The 12,737-nt window shown below is 43.7% G+C and overlaps 1 protein-coding gene across 2 annotated transcripts in view; it reads right to left on the bottom strand.

Annotated features, from left to right (window-relative positions):
- NUSAP1 (nucleolar and spindle associated protein 1) overlaps positions 1–12,730 on the bottom strand; it is a 30,466-nt gene extending 17,736 nt beyond the window's left edge. The window contains exons 1-4 of one of the 2 annotated variants that reach the window (XM_019968563.2): positions 12,364–12,730; positions 6,640–6,708; positions 5,279–5,473; positions 3,647–3,806 (exon numbers count right to left, since the gene is read on the bottom strand). In XM_019968563.2, the coding sequence (XP_019824122.2) occupies positions 3,647–3,806; positions 5,279–5,473; positions 6,640–6,708; positions 12,364–12,456 (517 nt within the window). In that variant the 5' untranslated portion in view covers positions 12,457–12,730. The remainder of the gene's footprint in view (positions 1–3,646; positions 3,807–5,278; positions 5,474–6,639; positions 6,709–12,363) is intronic. The other variant, XM_070797297.1, reaches the window with a different exon arrangement.
- Between the last annotated feature and the right edge of the window lie 7 nt (positions 12,731–12,737).

Here is a 12,737-nt window from a genome sequence, read left to right as displayed (position 1 = left end):
ACTTGGCGGTCTCATCCTCCATCTCCATTCATCCTCTCACTCTCAATTTCCGACCAGCTCAGGGCTCCCCTCCGAGCTCCAGACCCTGCGTGTTCCCCGCCACGGCTCCTTCCTCCTTTCCCTCCCCATCCAGGGACCCCCGCGTCGAATCCCCCAGACCAGGATTTGGGCCTCCTCGGCATCTCCCACTGGGCTTCAGTTCGGGGGCCTCTACCTGCTCCACTCGACTGTCCTCCCGGCCACATCCCCGCACTGTTTTTCTCTATGGACGAGTGCATGACTCGTCCCTCCCCCACAAAAGTACCCCGAGGGGTCCTGGCTAGACAGCCGGGAACTTGAGAGTTGAAGCCCGCCCAAGGAGAGGCCCCGGTCTCGCTCGGCGCCCCAACCCAGACCATGCCTCGGGAGGCCGGGAGCGTGAAGCCGGCCCGAGGGAGTCACGGCCGGGAGCCTAGGGACAATTCCTGAGCCGACGAGGCCCAGGCTCGAACTGATACTATTTTTAGTTTGAGGTAATTTACTAAATACTGTGTAAGTGACTTTTCAAGAAATGCTACTTATGAAGTCATACATCCTTAACGTTTCCCAATGCATCTGAAAAACAAGACAAAAGAATGAATGGATAGAGCTGGAGGGGCTGCAGTGGCTTTTGCTTGGACCTTGGCCATGAAATAGGATATGTAAAGAGTCAGAGCCACTCTTCACAGCACGCTTATTATAAATGAAAATATAATAACTACAACAAAGGAACAACCTAGCAGACACCTCTATAACCAAGTGATGCACGTTAACAAGACTGGTCATAGGACAAACCAAACAATACCTGTGCCCTCTGGGGTGCTGACTATGAAGGACACTGTGTCCTAGTTTGTGGGATTCTTGCCAATAGGGCATGATCTGATTCTAACCATCAACATTAGACAAACTAAGTCAGAGGACCCAAGAAACTGGTCTGTATTTTAAAAACGTCAACACACTGGGAGACAAAGGAAGGCTGAGGAACTGTTCCATATTAAAATAGTTTAAAGAGGCATGGCAACAAAATGCCAAGACTGAGTCTGCCTTTGTTTTAAGGGACACTGCTGGGATGAAATCTAAATAAGTCTGTCTAAATAAGGTTAGTTATCAAGTCTCATACTTTCTAGCCTCAGATGCCTCCTTACTCTCAAAAATTGAGGACCCCAAAGAATTTTTGTTCATGTATCAATATGTACCATACTAGACTTAAAACTAAGACATTTAAAGATATTTGATTCACTAAAAATATACCCACTATACCTTAACATAATTAAAAATGACTAAAGTTTCTAAATAAAAAAAATGAGTAGAGTGGTTATTTTTTCTTTTCTTTTACAATTTCTTTAACGTCTGATAATAAAAGGCAGCTGGATTCGCTCATCTGCTCCTGCATACACTATGTTGTGATATATTGTTCTGGTTGAAGAAATACATGAAAACAAATTTTGCCATATACAGCTACGTGGTTAAAAGTGAAGACTATTTAATGGCCTTTTAAGATAATTGTGGATATTCTTCTTTGATACTATACCAAACCTTGACAAGTGGTTGTTTGTTAGAGGTTAACTATCATGTGGAATATGAACTGCACTCTGTACATTTGTGAGAAAAAGTCCTTATGTTTTAAGAAACACACAGAAATATTTAAGGATAAAAAGGCATATATCTGAAACTTACTCTCAAGCAGTTTATGAAAAAATGTATACAACACATGTAAGTATGTATATACATATATAAGTAGAAAAGTAAAGCAAATATGGCAAAATATTAATATTTGTGAAATCTAGGTGAAAGATATATAGGAACTCGTGTTACTGTTCTTACAACTTCATGTCTAAAATTATGTCAAAATAAAATTTAAAAAATTCCTCTCACCAGAAACTACATGATCCGATTTTTCTCCTTCAGACAGCCTGCACTTCAGTGGGCAAACCTGACTTACAGGATCTACCCTCATTTTTCCCATGCCTTCAAATCTGAGTCCTAGGGGTAAGTCTTCTCGACAACGTGATTGGTGGAATACCAGACATTTGTAATTCTACACCCACCTCTGACTCTGTCATATTGCTTTACATTCCCCTCATCTCAAGATTTCAAAGCGGGTTTATGAGGCATATGCATCAGAATTACCTGGGGATGCTTATTAAATCTGCAGAATTTCAAGCTCACCTCAGACCTACTGAATTAGAATCTCTACTCCTTTAACTTTCTAAATTTAGTAACACATTCAAAATGCTGGGGAAGATGGGAAGGCTCAGCGTTAGAAATTCTGCATTAAACTGCTTGGTGGACATGAGTGGATCATTTCTCTCCCAGTCCCCTCAGGCAGACATCAGGTCCCAGACAGACTACTGGGATGAAGCAAACACTGAGACATTGCTGCAACTGGCAGGCCACCTGAGGGATGAAATCAGAAAGCGCCAAGTCCTATTAGGTAAAGGGGAACTGAAGTTTTCTGGCCTTTTTTTTTTTTTTTTTTTTTGGTGGCCACACCATGAACCATGTGGGATCTCAATTCCCTGACCAGGGACAGAACCCACGCCCCACTCAGTGGAATGAAGGAGTCCTAACCACTGAACTGCCAGGGATGTCTTCTGGCTTTACTAAAACAAACATTTAGTTGAGCAGGTTTAGAGAAGAAGTTTTTAGGTTACAGACTAAGTAAAATATACATTTATCATAATAAAACAGTCACACTGCTGGGAAGGTAGACCATGAAGATCCCTTTTAATTGTCCTACTTGAGGGGGCTATCAGGCCTTTGTACCTGTCTCTGGAGCAGGCCAGAAGGAGCTAATGGGTAGAATGTGGGTTCCCCTCACCCTGCCTAGCGATTAACTGCCTGAAACTTTCCAGCTATCACTCTTATTCTGGTTTCTACCAGTTGTTAAAGGTGACCCGATGGCCTGCTACACTTGGTTCTAACTTTTGCTCTCACTGCAGAACGCTGTGAAATTCTATATAGTGCTATAATGGGTGGAACAGTTTTCCCGAAAGAGATAAGCTGAAGTCTTGATGTCTGGTAACTGTGCAATGACCTTATTTGGAAAGGTTCTTTGTAGATGTAATCAGCTTAAGCTGAGGTCACTGGGATAGACCTGGGCTTCCCAGGTGATGCAGTGAGAAAGAACCTGCCTGCCACTGCAGGAGATGTAGGAGACGCAGGGTTCGACCCTGGGTCAGGAAGATCCCCTGGAGTGGGAAACGTCAACCTGCTCCGATATTCTTGCCTGGAGAATCCCATGAACAGAGGAGCCTGGTGGGCTACAGTCCACGGGGCTGCAAAGAGTCAAACGTGACACACACAATCCAATATAACTGGTATCCTTTTAAGACAATATAAAGAATAAGGACACACACAGAGAATGCCACATGACGAAGAGGCAGAGATTTAGCTGCAAGCCAAGGTCTAGAACCACCACCAGAGGTTCAAAGCGGCCAGGAAGGATTCTCCCCAATGTGGAAGAGAATGGCCCTACTGACAGCTTAATTTTAGACTCTAGCCTCTAGAACTGTGAGAGAATAAATTTCTAAGTTGCCCAGTTTGTGGCACTTTGTTACGGCAGTCCTAGGGAACTAAAGCACAGTCACCCTAGCAATTTTAGATTTTTAAAAAATTACTTGCATACCATCTATTCCATGTTTTCCTGAGGACACCGTATTCTCATCTCCTTGACTCTCGTTGGGTAAAGAAGGAACTTCTACAGCAGTTCTGAGAACCTGGTTTTCATGCTTTTCTTGATTCTGGGATTTAGTAGGGCCACATAGTTTTATCTCTGAATGATTCTGCTAGAAATTTTAAAAAGAAATAAATTATTTAAATGACAAGTAATCACATTTGAAAATTTCCATGAGTAATCTGAAAAAGTCTCATCACAAGAAAAATTTAACTATGTGAGGAGATGGATGTTAAGTGAACACTGTATATACTGTGAAATGATCATCCCAAATATTGAATCATTACATTGTACACCCAAAACTGATAGTGTGTTATGTGTCAGTTATATTTCAATTAAAAAAAATATCATTAGGGACTTCTCTGGTAGTCCAGTGGTTAAGAATCCGCCTTCCAGTGCAGGGGACATGGGTTCAATCCCTGGTGGGGGAACTAAGATCCCACATGCTGCAGGGAAACTAAGCCAGTGAACTGCAAATGAGGAGCCTACAAGTCACAACAAAGACCCAGCACAGCCAAAAGAAAAAAAAATATATCATTTAAAACACCGCTTATCCCTGATGGCTCAGATGGTAAAGCATCTGCCTGCAATGTGGGAGACCCGGGTTCGATCCCTAGGTTGGGAAGATCCCCTGGAGAAGGAAATGGCAACCCACTCCAGTACTCTTGCCTGGAAAATCCCATGGACTGAGGAGCCTGGCAGGCTACAGTCCATGGGGTCACAAAGAGTCGGACACGACTGAGTGACTTCACTTTATAGTCAGACATAAAAAAAGGAAAGAAAAAAGTAATCACTGCCTTCCAAAGATAGGTACCAAATGGAGGGGGAAAAGGAGTTACAGAAAGAAAAGGAAGAGACTAAGCTCTTTCTGAATGGCAGATCGGGTTCTCTGCCTCACCACGTGTTGTGAGAATGTGCGTTTGGGCGTAGGAGAGACTAGGGCCAACTGGAGGCATACATGGCAGAGGAAGCCCTTGGAGGGAGGAGAAACCAACACTGAAGGACCTCGACAGGCTGACGAGTAAGGTCCTACACAAAGCTAGAACATAAAAGTTAGGACCGTCTTGCAAAAGTTACATATGAATGAGAGGATAATAAAACCAGAATCCTCTCAAAGCCAGTGGGGGAAGTGCCTGGAATCATATGACCACACTGCTCAAAGACTAAGCTGATCACTAGGCCCAGGACAAGTTAGGAAGGAAGAAAAAAAAATATTGTATTTGATACTGATATCTCTTTCCTTCTTATTTACTATACACCTCATTTAAGTAAACACTTAATGAATGTTCCTATTTATTTAATATACATTTAATTTGAACTTATACTTCTATTTCGGCTGCACCCCACAGCTAGTAGGATCTTAGTTCCCCAACCAGGGACTGAACCTGGGCCCTTGGCAGTGACAGCATGGTGTCCTAGCTACTGGACCACAGAGAAGACCCTGTGCTTAGTACTTAATAAGTACTTCCTGAGTGCCAGTCCCTGAGGTGTGATGATAAAGCCAGAATTGGGTCTGAGCTCAGAGCAGTGTTTACCATCACCTGATATCATAAGGGAATAAGAGAAAGCTCCCTAATAATATACCAGATTGGGCACAGCTGGTAGCTTCTTTTCAGTTTGCACATTTCCATTTGCCTGCGAGTCAGGGCTCCTGTGGACAGTCTTACGCCTTCCTCTGGTTTTGGTGACATGGTCATCCGGCTCCCTCTCAGCTTGTTCCTGGCTGCTGGTCTGTATCTCAGGCTCATCACAAGAGGATGCAGAAGTTTGAATTTCATCCTGGAAAAAAGACATTAATCTGCCATGTCCCATGTATACAGTTACAATGCTCAGGAAGAATCAGAATTTAAACTGAATAAAAAAAATATTACATATGCAAGAGATAATTTTAAAATTCTCCAGCATGAAATTACAGGCACAGTCGAGAATTACAAAGTATTCAAAAAGAAATAATCACACTTAACCCAAGCTAAAAAACTAGGCTAGCAAAGCATTCAAAGGTATATTAGTGTATGTAAACAAGGAAATTATTATTACTAGTTTTTGGGCCACACTGCTCAGCTTGCAGGATCTTAGTTCCCCACCCAGGGATCGAACCCAGGCCCATGGCAGTGAAAGTGCCAAGTCCCAAAACTGGACCACCAGGGAATGCCCACAAATTATTAAAAGTGCATGAATTAATTTATGCTATAACTAATACAATGACAGCTAACATCATTGACCCATTTAGGTGTCAAGCCTTGTCAAAACTCTCTGGTGTGGGTCTGCAGCAGCCATGACAATCACTCCCAGCAAAAGTGGTTTATAGTTTACCACAGGTCACTCTCATAGTCTCCACTGCATGTGACTCTTATAACACTCAATTCAGCAGAGCAGATGTTATTTCCATTTCAAAGAACAGGAAACTAATAATCAATAATTTGAGTTTTCCAAGCTTACGTACACAGAAAAGACAGAGCTCCTACTTGGTTTTTCTGACTTCAAATCCAGTTCCCTTCCTATTCATACAATTTGGCATAAACTTCAGTTCAGTTCAGTTGCTCAGTCGTGTCCAACTCTTTGCGATCCCATGAATTGCAGCACGCCAGGCCTCCGTGTCCATCACCAACTCCCGGAGTTTACCCAAACTCATATCCATTGAGTCAGTGATGCCAGCCAGCCATCTCATCCTCTGTCGTCCCCTTCTCCTTCTGCCCCCAATCCCTCCCAGCATTAGGGTCTTTTCCAATGAGCAACCAGTAATTAACTTTTGCATTTATTTGAAACATCTAACTTAGCAGACTATAGAGGCAGTTTTGCCATTTATAAGAATAATGAAAGGATTTACAACTACTAATAATAATCTCTTTGGTAACAAATACCATGTTTTAAGTCATCAGCAACTGTGTTTCTCATTCATTAACTGATTGTTTTGCTATTTAATGGGTGATGAAAATGTTACTTACCTGATTTTCATTTTCTTTTCTTGCTTCATTTTTAAGGTGAGCTTTTAAGGCCCTTAACAGCTTATCTGCCTGCAGAAAAGTGAAAGACCTTATCAGTAGAGTCAAAAATCAAATAAGCAAGAAAAGATTCATTGAACATCTTCTCCTGTTCTTGTATTCATCAAATGTCCTCTAGACAGGCTGGCAGAGAAGGCAATGGTACCCCACTCCAGTACTCTTGCCTGAAAAATCCTATGGACGGAGGGGCCTGGTGGGCTACAGTCCATGGGGTCTCTAGGAGTTGGACACGACTTCACTTTCACTTTTCACTTTCATGCATTGGAGAAGGAGATGGCAACCCACTCCAGTGTTCTTGCCTGGAGAATCCCAGGGATGGGGGAGCCTGGTGGGCTGCCGTCTATGGGGTCGCACAGAGTCGGACACGACTGAAGTGACTTAGCAGTAGCAGCAGCAGCAGCAGACAGGCTGGAGTAGGATGACCAAGATAGACTTGGTTCCTGTCCCCAGAGATTTCATAGCACAATGGAGAAGTCAGAGAGGAAAGTGGCAATTACAGTGTGGTGGGGTAAATGCCAGCATAAGGAAGCTTAGATGTCGTGTGAGAACACAGGTAGGTGCTGCACTAGGGTTGAGTCCAGTAGGTAAACGTACAGGCCAGCTCTAAGATAAAGGCATGAGGTCACCAGATGCTGAAGCAGAAGAACAAATAGGAGACTGGAAAGTAGGGAAAAGGGTAAAGAAACTGCATGGGAAGGCCAGAATGAGTGCAGTTTCAAGAACTAAAGTTCAGTGTGGTCTGAGCACGGAGCTGTTTAGACAGGCTGGTGAGAGAGAATATTGGGAAAGTGGGCCTGATCCTATCAGGCCTTGTAAGACTCTTAAGAGGATGACCTTTAAAGGCAGTCTGCAGAGTTTGTTGCAGGGCAGTGGGTTCTGCATTTTTGGGGATGATGACTGTCTGTACAATGTGCATGATACATTTGATGAGGGTAGGATGGAAGACAGGGAACCTGCAAGGAGGCTGTTGTAGGAAACCAGAGACAACTGTGGCCTGAGCTAGAACAGGGCTGAGGCCACATGGACGAACTAATAACTTTCCTAGTAAGTAAAATCAATGTGAATGTGGGGGCTGAGGAAAAGGGAAATTTTATTACACCCAGGTTTCTGGCTTGGGTACCTAGTGAAGCATATGTGTGTGTGGCGGTAGTAGGGGGGAGGTATGTGGGCAGTCCCTAAAATGTGTGTGTGTTAGTCGCTCAGTCGTGTCTCTTTGTGACCCCATGGACTATAGCCCGCCAAGTTCCTCTGTTCATGGAATTCTCCAGGCAAGAATACTGGAGTGGTTAGCCATTCACACATTCCTGACTCGGGGATCCAACCCAGGCCTTCTCCATTGCAGGCAGCTTCTTTACAGTCTGAGCCACCAGCACCACCTAGGAAGCTCAGTCCCAAAGACGGAGAACTCCAAATACAGAGTCTTAGGAGGATGGTTACAGGTCTCCAGGGAGTTCCTCCTTCTACCACGGGAAGCTTTCCTTCCAGTTCTTTCCTGAAAGAGGAATACTAATCTGATGGGTTATGTTTTCCTATGCTTTAGAAGGTCAAGCACATGGCTGGGCTCCCTCTTCCTACCAGCCATGCAGATTTCCTTCCCAAGGGGTGCCCGGCTACCAGTCTCTGTTCTCTGCTTGTACCGTTTACAACTGGCTATGTGTCCAGGCAAGAATGGGTTTCCCTGGTGGCTCAGTGGATGAGATGCAGGAGACATTCGATCCTGGGGCTGAGAAGATCCCTGGAGGAGGAAATGGCAGTCCACTCCAGTATTCTTGCCTGGGAAATCCCATGGACAGAGGATCTGGCAGGCTACAGTCCAGGGGGTCACAAAGAGTCGGACATGACTTAATGACTGAACAATAACAACCAGGCAAGAGAGGCAGAGATCCCAATTTAGTTTGAGCTTCTGGGCACAGGATAGACTGTGCTTAGGCTGTGAGTTTTACCTGAAGGCTCTGTATCAAGGTATCAAGCACCATGTCAGCTAGTACTAATAAAGGAATACATTCTTTTCTACTTGTTTTTTGAAACTCTCTTGGGAAGTGGGTGAATTGGTAGGAAAGAATTAGGCATTAGGCATTCTTCGTTCTTCTGACTTATTTTCCCCCTCAATCATTTTACTGAGGTATGACTGACATTGTTGATATTTAATGTATACAAATTGATATGTTTGTGTGCTAAGTCCCTCAGTCGTGTCCAACTCTTTGTGACCCATGGCCTATAGCCAGCCAGGTTCCTCTGTGTGTGGGATTCTCCAGGCAAGAATATTGGAGTGGGCTGCCATGCCCTCCTCCAGGAGATCTTACCAACCCAGGGTTCAAACCCGCATCTCTTACATCTCCGGCACGGGCAGGCGGGCTCTTCACTTGTGAACCCGTCTTCACTGCCAAACCATTTATCACCTCCAGGTTACCTACTGTCCTGTTTGGATTCTGTGGGGTTTGGTTTTTTTGGAGGTAAGAGCATTTAACCTAAGATCTATTCTCTTGGGCGTTCCCTGGCAGTCCAGTGGTTAAGATTCCACACTACACTGCAAGGGGCACAGGTTCAATTCCTGGTCAGGGAAGTAAGATCCTGCATGTCGTGTGGTTCTGTAGGAAAAAAAAAAATCTATCCTCTTAGCAAATTTTAAAGTATTGTTAAATCTGTATGCTGCACAGATTTCTAGAACATCTTAAAATGCTGTGACAGGACTTCCCTGGTGGTCCAGTGGTTAAGAATCTGCCTTGCAATGAAGGGGACTCAGGTTCCATCCCTGGTCCAGGAACTGAGATCCCACATGCCACAGGGCAACTACTGAGCCCTCAGGCCACAACTAGAGAGTCCATGTGCAGTAATGAAAGATCCTATATGACACAATGAAGATTCTGATAGAGCTAAATAAAGAAATTAAAAAAAAAAATGCTGTGAAAACCTCAAACATGAAACAATGATGAAATGCGGTGCCTGTGGCAGAGGCAGGTGCTCTAGCAGCTGCAAGCCACATCTACTGAGTCTCTGTGCTACAACTACTGAAGCCTGTGTGCCCTAGAGCTCCACAACGAGTAGCCAGTGCAATGGGAAGCCCACGCATCGCCACTAGAGAGTAGCCCCCGCTCACCACAACTAGAGAAAGTTGGTGAGCAGCAGTGAAGACCCCAGTGCAGACAAAAGTAAAAATAAATAAAAATTAACATAAAATGTGATTGTGCACATTATGGAAATGAGCCACCAGAGTAAGAGAAACTGATGTAGCAGAGAGGAATAATTGCAGGAGTTGTAGCCCCAGAGAGGGCAATGGGATCTCTAGCACAAATGGCCAGGCTGCCCTGAGGCACAGCCTTTTACTATAACATATAACAGGTGGGTCTGGGGATGGAACGATGAGGCTATTCTCAGCTTGACTGCATCTGTTTTTCCATGACCTAAGAGAAGTCATCAAGTGTTGGAAGGGAGCCAATTTGAGGTAAGAAGATTGGAAATAATTATCCTTAATAATGGGAAAATTAATGACTACCAAAGACATGTGGGAGAATCAAATAAATCATAAATTAAATTCATGGTCACATTTAAATTAAGCACAGTGAACAAAGTTAGATGATCTCCAGCCAGGGTCAGCTGGTTGGTACAAGCAAGGATTAAGTGTATAGCTGGGTTTACCCAGTTGTGGAGTTTGCCAGGTGAGGGAAGGGAGCTGCAATCAAGTGGAAAGAGCAGAAGTCTTTATAATCTAAGCTTGTAATAGCGAGAAAAGGACCAGTGGCTGTACAATAAATCTTAGTAACTGTCCCTTCCTTTTCCCTTACTATTAAGAGTAGTATCTCACTATTATATACAGAATGTATATACAACAAGGTGGTACTGTATAGCACAGGGAAGTATATTCAATATCCTGTGGTAAACTATAATGGAAAAGAATATATATATACACGTATAACTGAGTCAATCTGCTGTACAGCAGAAATTAACACATTATAAATCAACTATACTTGAATAAAATAAATTTATAAAAAGAAAAGAACACTGTTGATGGTGTGGAAGTTAGATTTTAAAAGGAGAAACTGGCTGCAGTTGGTTATGAGAAAAACATAGGTGAGACTTTCAGAAAAATTGAACCCGAGTCCCCACTTTTGAACTTAAAATAGCTCTTCAGAGATCCAAAAAGTTATGGGGCCTTAATATTAGCCAGAGCTCCAAACTCAAGTAGGAAACCTCCATAATAACTTTGTCAAAAGAACCACCTTCTGGTGCATTACTCTAGCACTGCCAAGAAGTGATTGTAAATCGTAGTTCTGAATAACAGTCCAATACATCCCAAATAAAACGTACTGCACTTAGTGCTATAAAGACTTCCAAGATGGACAGATGAGATCTCTGTTCAAGGCACTTAACATTCAGTAGAGAAGAGAACATAGCTATACAAATAACTAGAGTGCATGGTGGAAGCCTGCAAGAGTAGAGAAAAAGTACTTGAAATTACACTGCCTTAAAGGTGTGGAGGGTCCCTGGGATTACTGGGGTGGTGGACCTGTGGCCAAGGGAATGAAGAGGAGGGGTAAAGAAAAGGTGCCAGGTCAGTGATGACATTTCAGTTGGACTGTGAAGAGTAACTGGGAATTATTCATGCAGGTAAAGGACAGAGAAAGGGATCTGAAGCCAAAGGATCAGAATTAGCAAAGGCAGAAAGACGGATAAAGGTGCTAAGTGTTCACGCAGCAGTCTGGATGCTGCTGCCTTGGATAAAAGACTCCAGCCAGACTGCAAAAAAATAATGAAAGGGACTTAAAAGACTTTGTTCATGAAGCATTGGGAGGCCATTAAATATTAATACTATAGCTCAAAAACATCTCCAGAGATAGTTCTTTATCCTTCAGCCCCAACTGGTACCTGGGTACTGATTATTTTAATTAATTTAACCACTTAAAATATCTGTGAGGACTGATCTTAACATTCACTCAGTTTAAATACTACAGCTTGCAGAATAAATCTCCAGAGTATACTTTAATATTATATGGGGAAACTCCACTAAATATACAGAACAATATATACATCCAATTCCGAACTGAACATTTTCCCCCAAACGTTTGCCAGTATCAGAGTCAAAGACCTCATCGGTTTTGAATAGAATACTACCACAACAATGACCAATAGACGAACGATCCTACTGAATCAGAGCTGAGTTAAACTTATACAAGGGGGAGGTTCCCTAAAAATCATCCTTTCTTCCAGGTCCTCCATTCAAGTAGCAGGAAATTTTGGGACCTCTTACAATTTACAGAACTGTTAGCTGTTTGGAGTTTTCCAGAAGCAAAGGCAATTTATAAAAGTGTTAGCTGTTTGGAGTTTTTCGCGACTGCCTATTAACTGGCGTTTAGATGCAGCATTCCTTTAGTTTTCTAAAGGGCCTGCGTTTCCTAACCGATGGACTGATAAATAGAGTACTCCCAATAAAACCAAAGCTAACAATTTTGGAGGCGGGCATCTTTGTGAGTTCCTGTAAGAGTCAGCCTCAACAAAGGTGAAAACTTTGACACCCTCTCGGTTTTGCAGTTACTTGGACCCTTGGATGAACCAAAATCTACCGCCCCAGGGCCGGGACAGTAGCCTCAGCCCTCGAAATTACCGCTCGGTCCCCTCCCACAGCGTCTCAAAGAAGCCGCATATCCTATCCCCCCGTCACCGGCCCCGTACCCTGAGGTTAGCCCGGAGGCCCAGACTCTTGGCCAAGTTCTGCAGGTCACTGTACTTGAAGGAGTTCAGCTCCTCCAGGGAGGGAACGATCATGGCGAACTGCAATCCAGGCAACGACGCAGAGGTCCGGTACCTAACTCGCTAAAGCGCCGCTCAACGCTCAGGCGCCACTCAAAGCGTTCACCAAACCGGTATTTATAGAGAGTTTGAATTACGTAAGCTGCACTTCCATTGGTTAAAAATGCGTTAAAGGCGCGGGTCTTCCGGTACTGACCAATAGGATGGCTGACTTCCCTTCCACCTGACCCACGATCTCCTTCACACCTCCCCAAAACCTAGGCGCCAAACGGCGTATCCAGGCAACAAAGTGCGCG

Source organism: Bos indicus, chromosome 10, assembly GCF_029378745.1.
Source record: "Bos indicus isolate NIAB-ARS_2022 breed Sahiwal x Tharparkar chromosome 10, NIAB-ARS_B.indTharparkar_mat_pri_1.0, whole genome shotgun sequence".
Classification (NCBI taxonomy): domain Eukaryota; kingdom Metazoa; phylum Chordata; class Mammalia; order Artiodactyla; family Bovidae; genus Bos; species Bos indicus.
Note: the sequence above shows the minus strand (reverse complement) of the source record. Positions and strands in the feature narration are given on the sequence as shown.